At 35.2% G+C, this 23,223-nt stretch overlaps 2 protein-coding genes across 2 annotated transcripts in view; one reads left to right on the top strand and one right to left on the bottom strand.

Annotated features, from left to right (window-relative positions):
* Sgcg (sarcoglycan gamma) overlaps positions 1 to 23,223 on the top strand; it is a 78,257-nt gene that overhangs the window by 13,989 nt on the left and 41,045 nt on the right. Inside the window, exons 2-3 of the mRNA XM_015498711.2 lie at positions 8,757 to 8,951; positions 22,721 to 22,822. Of these exons, the coding sequence (XP_015354197.1) occupies positions 8,757 to 8,951; positions 22,721 to 22,822 (297 nt within the window). The remainder of the gene's footprint in view (positions 1 to 8,756; positions 8,952 to 22,720; positions 22,823 to 23,223) is intronic.
* The window catches only part of Sacs (sacsin molecular chaperone), a 150,767-nt gene continuing 138,085 nt past the window's right edge, over positions 10,542 to 23,223 (bottom strand). Inside the window, exon 10 of the mRNA XM_048801283.1 lies at positions 10,542 to 12,004. Within this exon, the coding sequence (XP_048657240.1) occupies positions 11,871 to 12,004 (134 nt within the window). The 3' untranslated portion in view covers positions 10,542 to 11,870. The remainder of the gene's footprint in view (positions 12,005 to 23,223) is intronic.

Raw genomic sequence — 23,223 nt, 5'->3', positions numbered from 1 at the left:
TCCCAATGCCATTTTCCATGTTTAACACTAATGGTACACCCTACTTGCTCTGCCTATGTGACATACACAACTGAGATACTGGACTTGATAGCTGGACCACAAACAACATGGAGGTGAGGAGGGGTGTTCCCGAGGAAGACCATAAAAGTCATTGCCTACCATCTTGTGATACAGAAGAAAACAGTGGAGGCCCATTAAATTGTCATAAACAGAAGAAAATAGGGGGCACCAACTATAATATAACACAGAAGAATATGGCGTGTACCACTATATGATATAAAACAAGACATTAGGTGCCCAGAATAATATGATGTAGAATAAAACTATAATATACAGAAGAAAATAGTAGGTGCCCACTAATTATATGATACAGAAAACAGTAGGCATTCACTATCATCTGATACAGAAAATAACAGCAGGATACAGAAAATAACAGTAGAGGCCACTATCAATACAGAAGAAAACAGTTGATACCACTACCGTGTGATACAGAAGCAGACAAGGAGTTGCATCTTCCAGTAGCTCATCAGTACAGGACTCTGTTAGCATTAACTCAACTCTCACTGCAACCAGCTGCTAACTTTTCTGGTTCCATTTTGATATATGCACACTAAATCAGAAATTGATGGTAGATAGAACCCATGCCAAGAACTGGAGCAAATTCAGTACCAAGTGGCACCTGGTTCTGGCTAAGAGGCAAGGGATACAAACACCATTGTCTTTGTATGATACTACAGTATGTGCACTTCTCAATGACCTAAGTGCTGTTCTCTTGATGCCTTGCTCTTCTGTATCATTCTGTATCATTTCTGCCTGCTGAACCACCGGATGCTAACATTACTCCTTAATGACAATGTGAAAGCTTCAGATTTCTGAATATATTTAAAAACCAGAACAAAACATGGGGAAAGGTAGAGTACTTGAAGTCCCTACTTTTGTAAATATAATACTGTTTAAAAATGAGCCTATAGCAGAAGCAAAAAAAAAATTTAAAAATAAAACCTCAATTTTGTAAACAAATATTTTTATGCCAATGGAATTGTGTTTTTTTTCTTTCCTTCTTCCCCATTCAGGTTTGTTAAAAACTTAAAACTCATTTATTCTGTTGGTTCAGCATATTTTTTAAATATTAGAATTTTTTATTTTATTTTAATAATCAATTCCACTGTGAAGGATAGAACAGATTCATGACCTTTTAATAGGGAGGTACATGGGTGGTATGTGTATTTATGATAAGGCTATGTACTATTGTGAGAACTATGGTGATTGGAACTTTAGATAAAATCCTTACTTATGATCCATTTGCTTTCCTCAGTATTTAGGTACATCATGCTGGGTAATTTGAAACATAGAGCAGAGCAGAAATTTATTGAAATTATTTGGTCATCTTAAATGTAGTCATAAAGTTGGAACAAGTATGGTAAATTTATTAATATTAAAAGAAATATGTGTGTGTGTCAATTTTATAAATTTAGAAAAATACAGAAAAACATTTGGGAAATATTATTTTAAATGAAGAAGGTAGATATTAAGAGGGACACTATCATTAACAACTTCCTAGTTTCTTTGTAGGATAAGCTCATTCCCAAAACTTTCATTCATCTTGCAAATACACATTGATTTTCATTCTGCAAATACTCATTGATTGTCTATTATGTGCACATAACCCATACTTGGCATCTTTATATAGTCATATAGTTGTAATTAGCTTCTCAAGTAGATTGCCTGGCTCTTTTGATGGATGATGTGATATTATGGTTATACTTATGTAGTAAGAAAATATCCTTCATGACATTAAAGCTAAGTGATATGGCTTATGAAACACAGTTTTTGAAACCATGGAAAAATAATTTTCTGGGAGTTTTCATATTGATATTATAGGTGCTTTAAGAACTATACAGAAGCCCAGAGTTAGAAAAACCTGTGCCTGGCAGGACCTTATCTGAAGCAGGCAGTATCCCACCCCTAATACTCAGGTGAATTTCCCATGAAGCGATGAGGGAGAGTGGAGAAGTTGTACACTGTGGACCTTCTCCACCTCCTGCATGGTGGTTATCCTTAATAAATTAACCTACTGAATATAGCAGGAAAACATAACATAAATCAGAGTTAGCATTATCATCCAGTATCAAGATCAGCCCTATTTTATTCTATTCATCATTCTGCTATGAGTTTCTAATTTAATTCTATTATGACCAGTGAAAAATATTTGTGTGAGAGATGTGTTTTGGCATTCTTTATACTTCCTGTGACCTAGAATATTCTCAGTTTTTGTAAATTTTTCATTGTGTGCTCGAAAAATATAAGAATTTCTCAATGTCAGTTAATTGTGTTCTCTGCACAAGTCTCATTTTGGTGGACTTGATCTATTAATAGAGGTATTAAAATTCTCCACTATGACAATTTTCCACTCTGAAAATGACTTCTTTAAGTAGATGGAAGGACGTAGGTATATCAGGATATGTTGTTAGGTGCATATAAGTCTAGAATTTGTATAGCCTCCTGGAGAATTTATTTTATATCTAAGTAGTATAGTAATACCTCATCAGTATCCTATAATTACGGGAATCCAGACATTACATAAATGACAGATGGCTTCTGCCCCATGAGAAAGGGGTGGCTGAAGTTACCATCTTCTTTGGGAAGGCATGCAGAATGGCATGGTATAATGAACATGTCTGATTGGAAACAAGCAATGACTGCAAAGAGGGTATTAAGATGGACCCCTAACACCAGTAATCTAAACTCAGAACAAACTAATGAAACAGGCTTCTATGAACCATGAGAGAACTGGAATAGTGCCCCTTTCACCCTCCTTTACTTCCTATTAGAATCGCTGTGCAAGCTCCAAGGTTCAGGATCATCCCCAGAGGTACTCAAACATTAGCGCTTGCTGGAGAAGGATGGATTGAAACTCTCTGTGAGATCCTAGACTAATGGGCCATAGCCTACATGTGTTCACCTGAGTGATTTCCTTAACTTTGCCTCACGCCTCCATCTTTACAAAGTTGAAATTTAGGGGCCATACTTACCATGTTAAGGTGGGCTTCACTTACTGTAATCCCAAGTGGTTTTTTTTCCCTGTTTTATTTTTGGTTTTTGCTTTAAAGTCTATTTTACCTTGAAAGCTGTTCTGTTCCATGTTGACTTTGGTATCCCACTTTTTGGTTTCAATGTTTTTCTGGTACATGTTTTTACCATTTTTTACTTTCAAAAAACATCTATAAAGTTTTTTTAATGGTACACCTTTTCATTTTCTATTAAATTTTTAAAGTTTCTGATGATTTTATTTAACAAATTTGAATTAATTTATCCTGCTGAGGAGTCAGTGCTTATTTTCAATCTAAGTGCCATGACGAGAATTAGTGATTATAGAAGGCAAAATACCTACTCTTAAGACCATTTTGTTTTAAATAACAAATACAAAATCATGATTTCCAAAGTATATTAAAGCTTATATTTATGCAAAAGATATTTTGCATAAATAAATGATTCATGTCTGAATCCTTATCCATTAAAAGATTGATAACTATATTTGACAGATGCATTTCAAACCAATTATAATTAAGCATAGCCTCAACATACTTTGAAAGATGGTTAGCAGGGGAAGATGTATAATCTTTCAAAGATAACAAATTATTTTTAAAAATAAAGGAGTCTATAAAATCAAATTCTGTCCAATATATATTAAATTTCAAAATATTTTATCTTGGAACATATATGTTAAATTCTAAAATGTTTGCTTTGTAATTATTTTTTGTAAAGGGTTAGAAATAGGTCCAAAAGTGCTATGCGTTGTTCCAGTCAGAACAATTTCTTGCCAACATGAATATCAATTTACATGACCTCAAAGTGCTGAAGAATTGACCTCCTTCCCAGTGATAACTATATAAATATCAGAAAGAAGCTCACTAAACTAGAGAGAGTCTAGAAATATTTTATATAATGTCTAATAAAAAATTTGAGTTGTGAGAAATATAAATGGTACATTAAAAAACAAAACCAACTTTTTAAAGAGGTTTAAATTGAATATAGCTACTCATTTAGCTCCTGCTTACCTAGATTAAGGCCTTTTTAATGCAACACAGTTAACACTGGTAGGTGGCAGTTTAACGAATCCAGAGTAGTGTAAAAAGGCAATCATAAAACATGACATAATAAGAAATAAAACTGGAAATCTAAAAGAAAACATGTTTGTGATCAAATAGAAATGATTTTGGTAAATGCAATTCAGAAAGGAAGGATTAGAAAGCAACTCATGAGCCCCCAACAGTCAGCAAGTCCTCAATGGGTTCTACTCAGGAAGTGGTCCAGCCTCTTACTCAAGCTGTCAAAAAGAAAGTGCGCAGATGTGGGGTGACTCACAAACCAGGGAAGCACAATCCCCAGTTTCCCCTTCCCTGGAAGAAACCTGCCAGATTGTAATGGAGCTTGCTGAGTCTCCTCAGTAAACTAGTAATCAACCTAATATTCTCCATTGTGAGTAGGTTTTCACTTTCTAATTATACAAGTTCAAGGAAACTCAGAAGTAACTCTCAGCTTATCTTATTGTTAGTTTTACCTTTAAATTTATGTAAGTAATCTGGTTGTTTGTTCATTCAATATTTTTATTCCATTTATTCAGTAAGTACTTATTGAACCAATACTATATACCAGGTATTGTTTAGGTGCTGGAGATATAACAAAATAACAAACAGTTCAAAGCTCTTCCCTCTTGGGATGAGCAGGAAAATATATAGTGTGTAATATACAGTTAAGTGTCATGGGTAAAAAAATTTAAGCAGAAGGGAACATAGCCAGCTTTGTGGTGGCATTGGTGGGGGAGCTCTACTGACAAGTGAACTTGGAGCAGAGATTTGAGGAAGTTGAGTCATGTAGTTATCTGGGAGAAGACCTTCCATGTAGAGAGAATGGTGACCAGAGCCCCTGAAGTGGGGTTACACTTGAGTACTCACCATGAGTAGGACCAGTATGAACTAGAGTCATAGGGGTCAGAGAAGGTGACAGAGTGTGGAGGCAGGAGGAACCATGCCAGTTGCAATAAGGATTTTGGCTTTTTATTCCAAGAGGGTTTTTTTTTTTTTTGCAGAAGTGGGGTGTGATCATGTTTTAAAAGGACAGCGCCAGCCTCTATGTTGGTAATCGACAGTAAAAGATATAGAGATGGAGGCTGAGAACAGTTCCATGGCCATTACAATAGTTCAGGTGAATGGAGATGGTAGAAATCACACTCTAGACTTCGTAATGCTTAGAAGACTTGCTGACAGAGTGGATGTGCTATGGAAAAGAAAAAGGAACTACGAGCAACTCTAAGATTTTTGGCTCAAACAACTTGAAGGATGAAGTTTCCATTAGTTACATGGAAAAAAAAATATTACAAGGAACAGGTCAGGGAGAAGAGTTTTGCAAAGTTTGAGATCCCCAGTTGGATATTGGGGTCCAAGTGTGGATCTTGATCCAAGGTGACTCCAGCCTAGGAATATACATAAGGGAATCCCCAACTTAAATGTGCATCTATAATAGGGGCAAGTGGCTATGAAAATGAGAAATTCAAAACTGAGCCCAGGGTAAGGAGATGAGCAGAAGCAGTCAATGAGAATAAGAAGTCTTTGCAGGGGGAAGAAAGCCAGGTGAAGTTTCTGGATCCCAGGTACAAAAAGCATTTCAAGGAAGAGGAGGAAATGGCTGCAGGTCCTGTGAATGAACATCTTGTTTAACAATGTGGAAGTCAACAGTGATTTTTGCAAGGACAAGTTCAATGAAGTGGTAGGGCTGGATGTGGGTTCTAGAGATAATGCAAGTCACAGAACTGAATTGAAGAGACATTGAGTATAATCAACTGACTGTAATTATTTTGCTGTAAGGAAGAGGAAGAAATGGGGCTGGACTGGAAACATTCGGCAAGCATCTTCTGTTTTCCAGGGCACCTGGCAGTGTGCATGACCATAGCCCTCAGGAGGCCATTGACTGTGGTTCATGCCTTCTAAAACTGTTTATCTAATCTTGTATAGTATATCCTCATTCATATTCTTTTCATATTTAAAATACTAGAGACATTTTATTTTTCTCCACCAGTCTGCATCCTAATTTAGATTAACTCCTCGTTCCTAATAATTGTTTAAGAACAAGTACTGAGTCTTTTCTTAATGGATTGAATATACCCATAAATCAATAATATTTTACTTAGTATATACTTCACAGGATTTGCTGCTGTCAATCTAGCCTCCTTTTGTAGCATCATTCCTGGAAGGTAGCTCAATTAATATCTATCAAACTCAACAGTTCATTCATTCATTTAGATCTAGTGGTGAATAAAGGATCTAGTGAATGAAGGATCTAGTGGTGAATATAGCAGAAAATATTCTCGTGGTGTTTACATTCTAAAAAATTGGAGGAAATAAACAAGTGAACAAATAAACTGTTCAGTTTCTCAGCACTGATTTAGGGGGCCTGAGTAACAGAATTGCAATCAGCCCAAGACAAAATTGTCTTAAGTGAATACCAATATACTCAATTTTATGTATGAACAAAAGCATTTTATGGTAGACAGAACAATGCCTTCCAAAAATGTCCATGTTGCTAACCCTCAGAATCTGTGAGCACGTTCTTGGTAAAAGGGACTTTGCAGATGTGATTGTGTTAAGGCTCTTAGGATGGAGAGATCATCCTAAATTAGATAATTTACACTGGGGTGCCCAGTGTAATCATGAGATTTCTTATGAGGAGTGGGCAGGAAAGCCAGAGTCAGAGATGGAGATTTGACAAGGATATAGTTTAGAGCCAAGAACTCAGGCTGCCTCTAGAAGCTGGGAAAAGGAAGGAACCGATTCTCACCTACACCCTCTACAGAAATGCATCCCTGCCCGCACTTTGATTTTGGTCATAGAGATGTATATTTGGGAACTTTGGGCTATAAGATAAAGTTGTATTGTGCTAAGTCACTAAACTTTAGATAATTTGTTCAACCAACAATAATAAAGTATGTACAGGAATAGGAACATATAGAATTAGGAACATACCCACACTCTTGGAAAACTTTGCTAGTTTTATTAATCATGTCAGTACTGCTGATATAGGACAGACGAGGTTGAATACTGGAAGAATTTTCAGGAAACAGATTTATTTAAGCTTCAGCAGTCCGAGGACTAATGCCTAAAAATCTCTGGACCCTGGGTCTTGAAATTCTTTTAGATTTATACTCAGTGGGGGTGGTTACATGACTATGGGTGGGTACTCAACAGTTACTCTTTGTCCCATAGTTTTAGGCGGGCAGAGGCCGCACACGTTTTTACATGGAAAACAGAGACATAACTTGTACAGTGAGCTCTCTTGAGACAGAGTCTATCACACCTTATGTCTACACACCTGGCATTTACAAGAAAGAGGAAGCTTCAAACCACATTGCACTCTCTGCAGAACTCCTGTGAAAGCCTATTGATGCTCTTCATAAAGATCTTGTTGGCCAGGATAGAAGCTTAATTATTACAATTATGGAGTGGGAGGTGGAGTGCCTGGTCTGCATCACTGCAAAACAGACTGTGGGAGAAAGAATGAAGTGGAGTTTGCAGCAACACAGATTAGAGTTCACCAAGGGACAGTTGATAGGACATGCCAAGGTGTGGCTGAAGGGAAAAGAGAATTAGCATCAGGGACCTGGGCTTGGGTAACTAAGTGGATAGTGTTGCACTGTCTAATATAGAGAAGACTGAAGGATATCAAAGAAATGCGTAAGTAACGCCTTTATGAAATCATCATTAAGGTCAGTCCTGTGAACTTGAGGATACTAGTGGAAATAATTTTATATAGTTAGTTACAACATGAGAAAATGCCTATTGTAAAATTGGAAAGAGATTTAAAGAATTATTTGAGACCATGACTTGTTTTTCAATAAGGACACATCCAAATCATCCCTAAAAATAAACATATAAACTCTGCATAAAAACATCCCAGACAAGGGTATTCTATATTCTGATTCATCACTTCACCACATTTACAAAATCTTCATAATTTCTAATTTTCCCTTTATGGAAAAAAAAAGCAGTTTCTTTTATTCTTTGTGTAAAGGGAAAAAAATATTTTTTAAAATCTCTTCATAGAGCTGAAATGGTGGCTAAAACTTACTCTAATTTGCGTAAACAATGAGTATTTGTAAACATTTGTATATAAAATGTATTCTTATCTGTCTTAAAGTGGGTAAATATTTGAGAACTTTATTATAGGCAAAGATTGGTGTGGTAGACATCTTGAAAAGAGCCTTTTAATTCTGAGTAATTAACTGAAGGAAGATATAATTTAATTATTTGACATAAAATTGAGTAACTGGAACACACACACACACATAGATAGATACCAGTTTGATTTTTTTCCCACTGAATATTTCAAGAACTTGATAACTTGATTATTGGACATTGATGCTTCAATTCCAAGTTTAACCCTGCAGAATTTTTAAAGCTGTATATGTGTATTGTGTTTATTGATTAAAATCTGAAAATATGTTCACTGGATTTCAAATGAATTTGTCATATCTAAAATATTTTAAATAATAGATTAAATATCTCCCTGTGGTTAAAACGTGATGCATTTCAAAGTTATATTTCATTCCCTTTTCAAAAACTATTAATTCTGGAAATTTATTACTGTGGTTAAAAACTTTTCTCCTCCACTGGTAGCAAACCAGTATTGACAAATAAGTTCTCTCTCTCCCCCTCCCCCTCCCTGCTTCTTCTCTCTCTCCTCCTGCACACCTCCCATGGCAGATGGTGCGGGAACAGTACACAACCACCACAGAAGGCACCCCCATAGAGAGGCCCGAGAACCAGTGTGTCTACAAAATTGGCATTTATGGCTGGAGAAAGCGTTGCCTCTACTTATTCGTTCTTCTCTTACTCATCATCCTTGTTGTGAATCTTGCTCTTACGATTTGGATTCTTAGAGTGATGTGGTTTTCTCCAGTAAGTATTATTATTTTTCTGGCTAGTAGGTGCTTGTGTTCACTACATCCCTGCATCTAGACTGTATTGATAGAAGTTTCCTCTAATGTACTATTTGTTTCTTTCCTGTCTGCCCCAGAATTTTCACTAGCAAAATGTGTGTGTAATATTTATATTTTTCTCCCTTCTTTACCTCATTGTGAACAGTCGTGTTCATTTTGTTTGTTTCTACCATGATGTTTTTCATTACAAAAATTTGTTAAGGATACTGTCATTATTTCTATGTGGTGGGAAAACTGGAATCTTGAATTTGTGGTTGATTGAATCAAGATGACCATGATTATTAGATTCATCATTTTTTTTAAATTATATACATCAATGGTTTCCCATTTCATTAATTCATAAATATTTACAATTAAGATGCCTGTATTTGCCTATTTTGCATTACTATAATGAAATACCTTAGGCAGACTAACTTTATAAATAAAAGAGGTCTATTCAACTCACAGTTTTGGGAAGTCCAAGGGCATGGCATTTCAGCTCTAGTGATGAACTCATTGTGGATGATAGGGATGCATACAGGAAGAAGAAATCACAACCAATAGGAGGCCAGACAGGAAATAGGCTGGATAGGGCCCAGCTCAAGCTTTCATAACAACCTTCTCTGGAGAAATAGCCAGTGCCCCTTGAGAAACACTTCCTCTCTAATGAGGGCATGTCCCCACTGACCTGAGGACTTCCCTCAAGGCCCTACCTCTTAAAGATCCACACCATCTCCAGTGTTGCCACCTTGAGGACCAATTCTCCAACTTGTGAACCTTGGATGGGCACACTTAAACCATATTCACCCTGTAGAGGTTCCACTCTGTTATTATTTAAAGACTCTGTTTTGATATGCGATAAATTTATCTTCACATTTTGTTACACTTGAGTCACAGGAGATTTAGTAAATGAAATACTAGCAGTCCTAAGGAATTCATATTCTATTTTAAACATCCTCAGTTTTAAAGATAACTACATAGTTTTATATGCCCTGATGATATGTTGTATACATTTTATTTGTTTTGTGGTGCTGGGAAATTAACCCAGGGCCTTGCACATGCTAGGCAAATACTTACCATTGAACTACATCTCTAGCCTCTATTTTGTGTACTTTTTGAAAAAAAAAATGACTTATTTAATGTATATTGTCTTAATTTTGCAAGATACTTACAGTTATATAAAAATACTACTACAGAGAAGATCATAGGTAAATCAATATATTCCTTGCATGCATCTGAAGGGGCTCTTTTTAAAAGCAAAAGTTGTAGCCTTTTGGTCTGTAATGCCTTCCAATGACAGTACCCTTCACTTTTATTTAATTATTTTTATCCTGCTAAGGTTTTAATCCCAAAGACACATTATTTATTTTGTTGACACAAATAAATATTTACATTTTCACACATGCAAAGAGTTAGAATACCAAACAAATTAAAATATGTTTTGAAATATGTGTATTTAATAACTCAGTATGTAATAATATAAATGCATAATATGTATTAAATTATTATTATAAATTCTATGTAAATATATATATTTAAGTAGCAAATTTAAGTTATTTCTTGGATAAAATTTATAAACATAATATTTCTATGGCGTCATAATCATGTTGACCTCCATTGGATATCTTTGTTTCATGAAGCAGCACAGCATGCAGCATGCATGTTTTTGAATATCATATATGACTTTATCATTTACATTTAGGATTTTTAAATTTTATTTGTGGGAATAAACTCAAGGTTGAAGTCCTCAAATTATAAACAGGGAAGAGATGGCCCTTCATCAACCTCCCAAAGCCCATCAACTATGCAGAGTTGAGAGATGGTTCGCTAGGAAGCAGATTCTAGAAGAACCTGAAGGAAACCATCTCACAGCCCAGCAAGGTCTGGGTAAGGCCAGACTTTACCTTGAATGAATGAAGATGTTCCTTATTTTAGAAATATGTGTAAATTAACTTTGTAAACTGCATAAATGTAAAGTGACATTTAGTTAATGCTTTTATCATATATCGTAGCACTTAAAACAACTTTTAGGCATTATAAACTCAGGTGAAATTGAACTGTGCCAGGTGAAAAGTCCATTTACCAATGCAGAACAGCTTGCTGCAGACATCAACTGCCATTTCTGCCTTTTCTAGTGCGTATGCACACTGACAGTGAGTATCCAGGGTTCCCTACTGCTGCCCTTTATCAAAATAAGAAAAACTATCACTAACATTTATGGGATCATAAGGCAAGATATGCAAAAGCCCTGGTCTATGGAAAGTGCCAGGCTTTAATCTAAAATTATTGAATAGACTTTGAGTCATTATTCTCAAAGTGGAATGATATCAACAATGTAATTTTCATATGTTTACAAGCTTGATTCCTTGCTTTTGTGAATATTATATACATGAGACTGCAAATTGCATATTAACTTATGCTTTAACTTTTTACTGACTTGAAAAATACTAATACACTAAATTTTATCTTCTTTTATGTTATGTATTTATTTTAAATGTCATTTTATTGTAGTAAGAAAACAACAGGAGATCTACTTTATTGTCTAGTTTTTAAGTGTATAGTACAATTGCATAAATAATAACTTTGTACAGTAGCATATCTCTAGAATTTATTCGTTTTGCTTGAGTAAAACTTTATGCCCATTTATTAGTAATGCCACACTTCCCCCACTTCCCTAGGCCTTTTAACCACCATTCAATTCCACTCTTAGAATCTATAAGTTTGACTATTTTAGATACCTAGTAGAAGTGTAATCATACAGTATTTCTCCTTCTGTGCTTGGCTTATTTCATTTAGCATGAGATCCTCAAGTTTTATCCATGTTGCATCATACTGCAGACTTTTCTATTTTTTAATGTCAAATAATATTTCCTCATATGCATCTTTGTATGCATTTTATTTATCCATTCATCCTCCATGGACATTTAGTTTGTCTCTGCATCTTCTCTATCATGACTTGGGTTTTAATCGATATGAGAGTATAGAAATCTCTTCCAGATCCTGATTTCCAGTCTTTCAGATAAACAGCAGTACCTGAAAATGAAATTAAGAAAGTAGTCGCATTTTCAAGTGGCACCAAAAACAACAAAATATCTCAGAGAAAAATTTAATTAAGGAGGTAAAAGACTTGTGTGATTAAAAACTACAAAGCACAGATGAAAGGAATTAAAGATACAGTGAATGAGAGAGTGTCTCATGTTCATTGATTGGAAGACTTAGCACTCTTAAATTTTCCATACTATACAAAGTATCTATACATTCAGGGCATATTAAACTACTAATTGCATTCTCTTCAGGAGTAGAAAACAAAATCCAATTCTTAATACACCTTTATACCAAAATTTATCATATCTCTGTTGTATATAAGGTATGTTAACACCAAATTCACATCTTCATACATGTATTTTGTATAATGATGACCGTCTCTTTCCACCATCCTTGCAAAAAAAAAAAATCAATAAGAGGGCTCACGTATAATGGTATAATTTGCCATGAACATACTCTATATACAGAGTTATGAAAAATTGTGCTGTGAATGGATAATTATGAATGTAATGCATTCCACTATTGTCATGTATGAAAGAAATAAATTTTAAAAAAAGAAAACAAAATCCAAAAATTCTTGTGAAACCACAAAAGACCCCAAACAGCCAAATCAGTCTTGAGAAAGAGCAAAGTTGGAGGCCTCCCATGTCCTGATTCCAAAATATATTAAAAAGTTACAGTGATTAAAGAATTGTGGTATTGGCATAAAGACACACACATAGACCAGTGGAACAAAATTCATAACCCAGTAATAATTCTATTCATATGTGGTCAACTGACTTTTGACAAGGGTGCCAAGTGTGTATAATGTATATGTTGGAGAAAATATAGCCTCTTCAACAAATGGTGCAGGGAAAATTGAAATTCACATGCTGTGTTCATCAGATTTACCCTCACTGTGACCAAAATACCCAATAAGAACAACTTAGAGGAGGGCAAGTTTATTTTGGCTCATGACTTCTGATATCTAGTCTATTCTCAACTGACTCCATCGCTGTGGGTCTAAAGTAAGGGAGCACATTATGGAAGAAGGGTTCGGTGGAGGAAAGTTGCTTAGCTCATGGAGGGGTCAGGACAGGGGGAGGAGAGGGTGTAGAAGAAGGAGGAAGAAGAGGAGAGAGGATGGGAGGGAGGAAAGGGCCAAAAGGCCACAGGAAGAACAACTCTTCTAGGACATGCTTCCAGTGACTCCCCTCCTCAGCCATGTTTCACCTGCCTACAGTTACCACACAGTGAGTCCATTCAAACTAGGATGGACTGATTGGATTGCAGTTCTCACAATCCAATCATTTACCTTTGAATATTCCTGCATTAACACATATCAAAGAATGAAATTGAATCCTTCTCTTTTACCATACACAGAAATCAACACAAACTAAATTAAAGACTTAAACTCGAGGCCTGAAACTGCCTAATTCTTAGGGAAAAAAAAATTTGAGGAAAAGCTTAATGATAATGGTCTTAGCAATGATTAAGAAACTGCATATGGCCCCCAAAACACAGGAAACAAAAGCAAAAATAGACAAATGGGACTACATCAAACTTAAAAGCTTCTGCACAGTAAAGAAAATAGTACAGTGAAAGACAACTTACAGAATGGGAGAAAATATTTGCAAACCATATATCTAATAAGGGGTTAATTTCCAAAATATGTAAGGAATTCCTGCAACCTAAAACCACTAAAAACCTAATAAACAATTATCCAAGAAAGACATGCAAATGGACAATAAGCATATGAAAGGATGCTCAACACCACTAATCCTCAGGGAAATGCAAATAGAAAACAATGAGAGGTCACCTCCCACCTGTCAGGATGATTATTATTCAAAAAATAAAAAAAACAAAGATTGCAATTCGTGATAAGGATGTGGAGATGAGGTTGTGGAGAACTTGCGACCCTGGCACACTGTTGGTGGGAATGCAAAATGGTGCTTCCACTGGGGAAAACAGTATGGAGGTTTCTTTAAAACCCACTTCTGGGTATTTATCCAAAAGAATGGAAATTTTTTTTTATTTTATTCAAATATAAGCCAAGGTCCCTTCTTGAATGTAGACATGCCAAGGAAGTATTATGACTTTAAACAAACCTTTTGGAGAGCTCAACTATCAAATGGTAACATTATGTAAGGCATTGAGCATTTGCTGAGAGCTGTAAAATTTTGAACATGTACCAATTAGATAGAGTTCTCTACCTAACCTCAGGGTAATAGCTTACCTCCCACATAGTCATTAGTGAAGGCATGAGGAAAACCATAATTTTATGAGCAAAATTTAGCATGGCTTTCTCTATTTTATCCCCAACAATATATCAATAATATGTTATTCACCTCATCATGCTTCAATATTTCACAGTAGAAAGCAATAAAGTTAACTATCAATAAGACATTCAACAATACCAAGACAAAAAGAAATCGAGAAAATGAAAACATAATGACACCAAAGAACACTGAGATTTCAAAGAGATGAAAGAACAGGAGACATAAGGACAATATTGACAAGAAATGATTAAATTCAAATGAGATTGAGCCAGGTTTTATAATCTACCCAACTGGAATTACAAAGGACCCAAAACACCATCTAAAAATTTACTTCTATTCCTAGAATTAAAAACTATTTAGGAAGTTGTTACAACTGATGCTGAGCATAAAGTTTCTAGAATATTTGATTATATCAATTAGGAAAGTGGACACTAAGTGGAAATCAGTGCAACAAAGTGGCTTATTATATTTTTCCTTGTTATATTTCATTTCCATAAAGCTAATATGTATATTAATTTACTTACAGTGCTCAGGGCCATAGGATAATGTGTATAAGTCATATCTCTAAGTATGTTAAATTTAAATGATATCTTTAATTTAAATGACAAATACTTCACAAAAACTTTCGTTATTAATATTTTCTTACACACATAATAGTTCAGTGCACTTACTGGGTATAAGTTCAGCAAAGTATGATTAATGATTCTAAACTAACTGTATTAAACCCGAAAATAAACTTTGGTAGTACTTTGGGGAAAGGGGGAATAAATAATGAAAGCAGAATTATAATACTGAATATTACTAAATATTATAATTGTAGGATTATGAAACATTTTGTTGGCAATTTTTGTTTGTTTTCATTTACTCTGGTAATAGGTAGCAATGCCCTTTTTTAGGAGATCAAAAACCCCAAGTGAATTAATCCCTAACAAGGATTTGATATTAATTCATTTTGGAAACTAGCAGCTAGAAACCTTCCATTAAGGGCTATCCCATTAAGAATCTTTCATTTGGCAAGTGAGTAAAAGCCTTATTAGACAGCCTCTGCAGATATTTCCTTAGATAAATGTTTTGTCATTAAGCAGTCAGTGATCACTCATAGGAAGCTGGGGGAAATGGAGTTAGATGGCATCTTAATGACTTTTACTTTAGCCCTGTGATTATATAATCATTTGAAAAGGATTTTAAAATCTCAGTCAGAAAAGAATGCAACAGAGCAGCGACTACAGGCTTTCTGTAGATGCAGGGTCCTCAGGAAGAGCCATCAAAATATCACCTTTGTAGTGATATTTTCTAAAATCTCCATTTACATCTTATAAACTCTAAAAATCTGAAAACAAAATTATACAAACTCTGTATGAAAACTTGAAGGGACATTGTTTAACTCAATGGCCTTTATTTTCTTCCTTTCCTAAAATACTTGATTTATAACAAATGATTCTCAAGTCCTTCCTGATGTAAAAACTGATAATTGTAGGTCCAATATACTTTACTCATGGATTTTAGGCAAGTTGCATTATCTCACTTTTTGAGAAGAAAATTCATAATCTTATAAAACATTTTCTGCTTTGGGTAAGTACGAATATACTATTGCATACTAACTTCATGATAATGACTGTATTATAAAAAGATTTGATGGCAATCATGATAACAAAAATGCCTTTAGAGTGTTAACTTTTTTTAATCTTTATTTTTTAAACTCTACTTGGCTTATATCTGTGATAGGCAGAACTCTTAAGTCCCAAGATCTTTGTCCCACGGAGTTGAGTACTCTGAAGCCCTGTGCCTTGAGTGTGGGCAGGACCTGGGTTTGCTTCCAGCCAATAATAGATGAAGGATTGTCACTTCTTCAGTGAGATTCCAATTACATGGTGAAGGAATTTTGCAGATGTAACTAAGGTTCTGAATCACTAAGTTTTTCAGTCATCAAAAGGGAGATTATTCTGGGTAGGTCTGACCCATCAGACCTTAAAAGAGAGACAATGCCCTTTTGTAAGGGGCATAATTTTCCTGCTGGTATTAAAGAGGCGGCTGTCCTGTGTTGAGAGGGTCTGTGTCACTTCATGACAACAGGCTGTGATGGCCATTAAAAGTTGAGAGTGACCCCTACTGCCTGCCAGAAAGGCAAGAGATCTCAGCCCTACTCTGCAAGAGACTAAATTCTTCTAACAGTCACACCTGCTGGGAAAACAACCCCAAGCTCCAGAACTGAAAACATGGCCTGGCTGGTAATTAATTGATTGAAGTCACGTGAGACTCTGAATAGAGGCCCCAGCTAAGCTCTTCCTGACCCAGGAAAGTTGAAATAAGATCTGTGCATTGTTTAAAGCTGCTGAATTTGTGCTGATTTGTTACAGGGCAATATAAAACAAATGCAATGGTACCACATTACCCCCCAAAAAAGTGTTTAATTTCTCTTCTGATGTACACTAACAAAAAGAAAAGGAAAAAAAAAAAACAGAAAATTTCTAAAAACTTATCAGATGACCCAATTCTTGGCAATTTACTAATAGAAAAATATTTAAGTTTCAATATATTGTTGGATATTGATATTCTAAGTCGATGGGAAGCAGCAAAAAGCTAACAATATTTTAGCTTAATCTAAAATATTAATGTGTTTTAACCTTATGGAAACCTTGGTTGGACCCAAGTATATGTGGGTCTTAGGGAAGTCTGGGCTGCAGGTTAGGTACACTATCTTAGGAAAGTGCTACCTTAGGGTCATCTAAAAAACAACTTGATTTGCATGGAGTACCAGATTTCATTGTTTTCTCTATTGTCTCATTCATAATGTTTTATGCTGACAGTGTGGATATGATATATATTAGAGGCATTCTGGGCCTTCACTGGGTAAGATCTCTGAATGAGATCACACAATCAAGACACTGAATTTTCTCAAAGGTGCAATTTCATTTCTCATATCTCCATAGTGGTCATACTAGCAAATACATTGAATAGGATTATATTTTATAAGATTCCTTCATGAAAGAAAAAAATGACACCTATGCTAATGAAATTCTATTTTTTGTGTCAACCATTGCTCATTTATTGGACTTAAGAGATCAAATTGAACCAAAACCAAGATGACTCCTACTAAAGTACTTATTAGACTATTCAATAGGCTGCTCGAATAGTGATTTTATTTTGTAATAAAATCTTACATAAGTAATTATACAAAAAATACAATATCATAATTTTAGTGATTTTGTTATACATTAAGAAATCTTTGCTTCTCTTCTTCACAAGAACTGGCACCACATCTTGGTGCCTCTGTTTCTACTTGTCGTCATACGTGAGTAGTCTTCTCACTCAGCCTGGTGGTGGTTTTGCTCTACTCTCAGAGGCTGGCTCTAGTATGGCTCCTGAAGAGAAGGGCAGTAAATCCTCATTTGGAGAGAGGTCTCTAATGAAATTGGTTGTGAAAGAAACACAATATAACATAGTTGCTACTTATGGAAAGCAACATATAAGAATGGAAGGCAGTTGACAGAATTTGGCACAGAGACTAAGGAAGCCATTCTTCTTCACTGATTCTATCAACTTGTGTGATGTCTTCATGGAACAACATTTTACCATGGGTTGGTGGGGATGTGCCTGGTGCCAAGAAGCAGTCTGTTCCTCTTGCTTCTCCTGTGACTCCACCTTTGCCCGTGCCCAGCCCTCATCACCCTCAGATGTTCCTTGGTGTTTGCCTTACACTCCTGACCTTTCTTTCCCATGCTTTTCAGACTAGTGGAAACCCTGATTATAGAAAAATATGACACTGTGGCATTTTTTAACCAGTACCTTGGCAGTTTTCTCAAATTATTTATACCCTTCTAAAAGGTATTATATTCTATCAGTGCTTTCCAGTCTAAAAACCAAATTGAAATTTTTGATTTATATGTTCTTCATAACAGTGGTATTGAAGCAGAAGTCACGGACAGCAGGAAAGTGTATTAGCTTAATGGCATTTTCTTTCTAAGACTGAGTTTGGAGGAGAAAGATAAACCTAGAGCTATTTCAAGTTCAGAGGAATTTCATTATCACTGGTATCAGTGATACAAATCCTATTATTACTGGTGTCTAAAGATACAAATAGCAGTATAGTTTTAATTTTTCTCCTAGGACTATGCCTTCAATTTTTCCTCTTATTATAATTTAATATGAGTGATTTAGCCATATTATAACAAATAAAGAAGGCAGAAGCATGCATCGTCTCATAAGCCACAGGCTCTTGCAAGTGGTGATATTCATCAGCTTGAACTGGAACTGTGATACACATCCCTGTCATGTGGAGCATTACTATAACAAAAATAATGGGCTTCAAATGTGAATTTACTCGCTTTCTTTCCTTTCCCACCAGTAATATAAAACTGTTAATGTCTTCCATTAACATAATTGTTTTCTCTCACAAATGTTAATGAAAATAATGTCTTGAAATTATAGACCAACCAAATCTCATTGACTTCCATTTTATTTGATAAAACAAAACTTACTTTAAAATACTGTAAAAGTTTTAATTAGGATTATGTTGAAGGCATAAATATTTGATGGCACACATATTCAGACAAAACCAAAAGCATATATGATCACAGTCAGCCCTTTTTATCTGCAGGTTCTGCAGCCATGGACTCAACCAACTGTGAATAGAAATTTTCAGAATAAAAGTTGCATCTATATTGAACCTATACAGACATTTTTCTTGTCTTTGTTCTCTAAACAATGTAACAATTATTTGCATAATACTTGCATCGAATTAGTAATTCATCTCTATTTTAAGTCAAAGATGATTTAAAGTATGTAGGGGAGGTACATAGGTTCTATGCAAATATCATGATATTTTATATAAAAAGCTTAAGCCCCTAGGAATTTTGGTATCTGTGGATGGTCCTGGAACCAATTCCCATGGATACAAAAAAAAAAAAAAAACCAAACAATTGTATTTATACTAATTAAATTCTCAGTTAATGCTTGGCATAAAATTATAAAGTCCACTGGCCAAAATTATTATTTGATCTATTTCCAATATGACATTAAAGTACCTGCCATCCCTATTAAACTTCCCAGTGCAAAAAGAAAAAAAAAGTAATCATACTCAGACAAAAACCACTACCCCATTTGTAAAATATGGATCTCAGATGATTTGTGAGATGTTAATATAATGAGATGGAACTCAAGAAATAACTAAAACAAGACCTACTTTTTCAGTAATCACCATTGCCATACCATAATAGTTGAACTACAACCAGGTGCAATGGCACACACATGCCTATATTCCCAGCTGAGGGAAACTGAGGCAAGAAGATTGTAAGTTCAAGACCAGCCTGGACAACTTAGTGAGACCCTATCTCAAACTAAAAAATAAAAAGGTCTGGGTATGTATCTCAGTAGTAGAATACCCCTGAATTCAATCTCTAGTACTAAGAAGAAGGGAAGGGAGGAAGAAATTATATACAACTTTCAAATGTGGAACTCAGACCAATTTCAGCACAAAATGTTAAACAGAATTTCAAAGATGACAGCACTTAAAAATTAGATACATTGAAGAAGATAATTATCTTTTCCTAGTAACAAAAGCTATTAGAATCTTGAACATGTTTCCTCAGCATAGTCCCTCCATGACAAAGTTTGTCACTGACATTCTATCAAGACTCTAAAGACTTCCCCTTCTAGCTGGGCTCAGTGCAGGTCCTGCATCCTCTGAAACACATTCTCCAATTCTCCAACACTCTCTAACAAAACCCCACTGTAAATTCTTGAAGTTTCCTATACTAGTAGTCTTTTTATATCAGAGAAACTAAGGGACCAATAGAACATTGTACTTTTTTTTCTTTTGGTACCAGGGATTGAACCCAGGGGCACTGCCACTGAGCCACATTCCAGCCCTTTTTGTATTTTATTTAGAGACAGGGTCTCCTTGAGTTTCATAGGGCCTCACCAAGTTGCTGAGGCTGGCTTTCGACTCAAGATCTTCCTGCCTCAGCCTCCTGAGCCACTGGGATTACAGGCATGCACCACAGCTCCTGGCAGAGCATTGTACTGATTTGAATCCCCAGCCATATTACAGTGACTTGCACATAATTATGTACCCAGTAAATATTTTATAATTCTAAAACACAGGTAGAAATTAAAGATGACTTTGTCAGGTGTATGTGTGATTATGAAGTTAGCAATGATCAAGAAAGAATGACACAAATTTAATACTGGATTGACAGGTTAAAATTTCTCAGCATTTTTCCAACAGACTGATGGACCCAGGATTACAATCCAAATATCATTAATTTATTATTTTGTTAAGAGTATACTTAATGGACCATAACATTTCCTCACAAATTCTCCCATCTCTTTGCCAATGCACCTAAATAAATTGATCTAAAAATATGCACATTCTTATAGTTGTTGCTTCCCAAAATTTGCTGAAAGGTATTTATCATCTATCTAATATTGACTTTTCTTTATATCTAATGTCCAGGTGTTTTGTGTAAAGGACATTAATTATGTTTTAATATAATTAATTATGTTATGTGCATAAAACAATAGGGACCAATAGATTCAACAAAGACTTCTTCAGCTGATCATGATTGCTTATGCTTTAATCTCAAAATAGATTCTGCTGAAATCATCTGGTCCTAGTGCCACTACACTGTTTGGAAATATATTGAGAAGCACATTCCGATAAATGTGGATATCTGTTTGCAATTCTTGGGTAGTAGTAACTGATGGTTATGGTGATACGTGTGACGGCACTGATGATGGTGACCTTGGAGTACTGCTTTAAGACAGTGCATCACTGCTCAGTATGTAGCTACTGCATCCAAACAGAATGTATGGGACTGCCATTCAGGATATTTTCTGATATTGTTGTATAGCAGGTCACTCAGAAAACACACCAAGTCCCAGTTTTGTTTAAATCAAAGAGTCTTTATTCTGACCAGCCTGGACTGCTTCCCTCTGGAGCAAGTTGTCTCTCCAGAAAACAGCCTGAAGCTTCAACATTTTAGGTATTGAAAGGCAAAAACCACATCCAGGTTGTACAATTGTTACCAACATCCACCTCCAGAGCATTTTTTATCTTGTAAAACTGAAACTGTACACACATTCTACAACTACTCCTCCTTTTCACTTCCCTTAGGCCCTGACAACTACCATTCCATTTTCTGTCTCTAAGTCCCTCATCTGAGTGGGACTTTGACTTTTTGTGACTGGCTTAGTTCACTTACCACAATGTCCTCAAGGTTCATTCATGTTGTAGCATATGTCAGAATTTCTTTCCCTTCTTAAGTCTGAATAAAATCCCATTATGTGTACAAGCCACATTTTGCTTATCCATTTATCTATGGATGAACACTTGGCATGATTTCCCTATTTTCGCCACTGAGATGGTTAGAAGTGGAGTTACAGAGTCAACACAGGAAAAGACAGGACTGAGCTTGAGGAAGCCAGCTGTCAAAGATAGAGAAGGACAAGAAGAAGAAACTGAGAATGCAATTCTGGGGGTGGGAGGAAGTCATGAAAACTAGAGGAAGATAGTTTTTCAGGGAGAAATAGTCCCAATGTTAAATGCTGTTAAGACTGCAAAGAAAAGAAGCTAAAGATGCCCACAAGATTTGATAGCATGGTGGTCACTGGTGACCTCCAGAATTTTGACGTCTGCTTGGTAACCCTTCATAACAATCAAAGGTTCCTTGAACAGAGCTCTCCACCCTCCTGTAATGCTTCTTGCTTTTCTCCAATAAATATTTACTATGTAGTGAACATAGTGAACTCAGATGACACACTTGAAGCCTTATAAAGGTATTTATAGTGTTTGAGGGATGTGATGAAACTATTCTGTATCCTTGTGGTTTCACGAATTTATAGATGTATTAAAACTCATAGAACTTTACACCTCACAAGAACCTATTTTATTGTGTCTTTATTTAAAACTAAAAAGAAATATTAATGGTAAAGGTTTTTCTTATATATGGTTGTGAGGTCTTGGATGTTTATTGTAAAATGATTTTTCAAGTCTTATATGTATCTTCTAAATAGTCCTTGAATTTATATAAGAATTTTTTGGTGGGCGGGGTGCTGGGGATTGAACTCAGGGGCATTCAACCACTGAGCCACATCCCCAGCCCTATTTTGTATTTTATTTAGAGACAGGGTCTCACTGAGTTGCTTAGCGCCTCACTAAGTTGCTGAGGCTGGCTTTGAACTCGTGATTCTCCTGCGGCAACCTCCAGAGCCACTGGGATTACAGGCATGTGCTGCAGTGCCCGGCAGCTTTACACAAGATTTTTAAAAACTTGAATATTGAATAAAAGCAAGTAAAGTTTTAAATTAGGAACTTACAAGAAATAACCAACAATGTGGAAGGAAATATATGGAGATATATGTGTAAATATATGGAGATATATGTCAATATAGAAATATTAAAAAGACAGTAATAAAAAAATTCTATTTATCTCATTTTTTTTAACAGATAGGAATGGGTCATTTGCATGTAACAAATGATGGACTTCGCCTGGAAGGAGAATCAGAATTTTTATTACCATTATATGCCAAAGAAATACGCTCCAGAGTGGTAAGAAAATGATGAAAGATTTAAATAATTTGTTCTTTGTGAAAAATAAATAATGATTAAGTATTCAGTATTGATGGAAGAAATTTTTAAAAAGCATACATGTCCATACATTCATGGTCTTCTCTTTATTTAAAAAAATAGAAAACTTGGCTATTAGGTTGTGGAACTCATCTCTGATATTATATTCTATAAAGATTTTATTTTCATGTGCTTTGGATCTGAATGTGATGACCTCAGTAATTTAGGCCATAATTAACTAAAGATCTTAGAAATGAACATTTTTACCAAACACCATTTAAGCTTTAATCAATGCAATTTCAGGGCATTCAAATTATCTTAGAGAAATTAGTTCCATAGTAGTATGTTCTGCATTAGTTATTCTAATTACAGATTAAGATCTC

This window comes from Marmota marmota, unplaced genomic scaffold, assembly GCF_001458135.2.
Source record: "Marmota marmota marmota unplaced genomic scaffold, marMar, whole genome shotgun sequence".
Lineage (NCBI taxonomy): Eukaryota > Metazoa > Chordata > Mammalia > Rodentia > Sciuridae > Marmota > Marmota marmota.
This window is presented reverse-complemented; position numbering and strand designations above follow the sequence as displayed.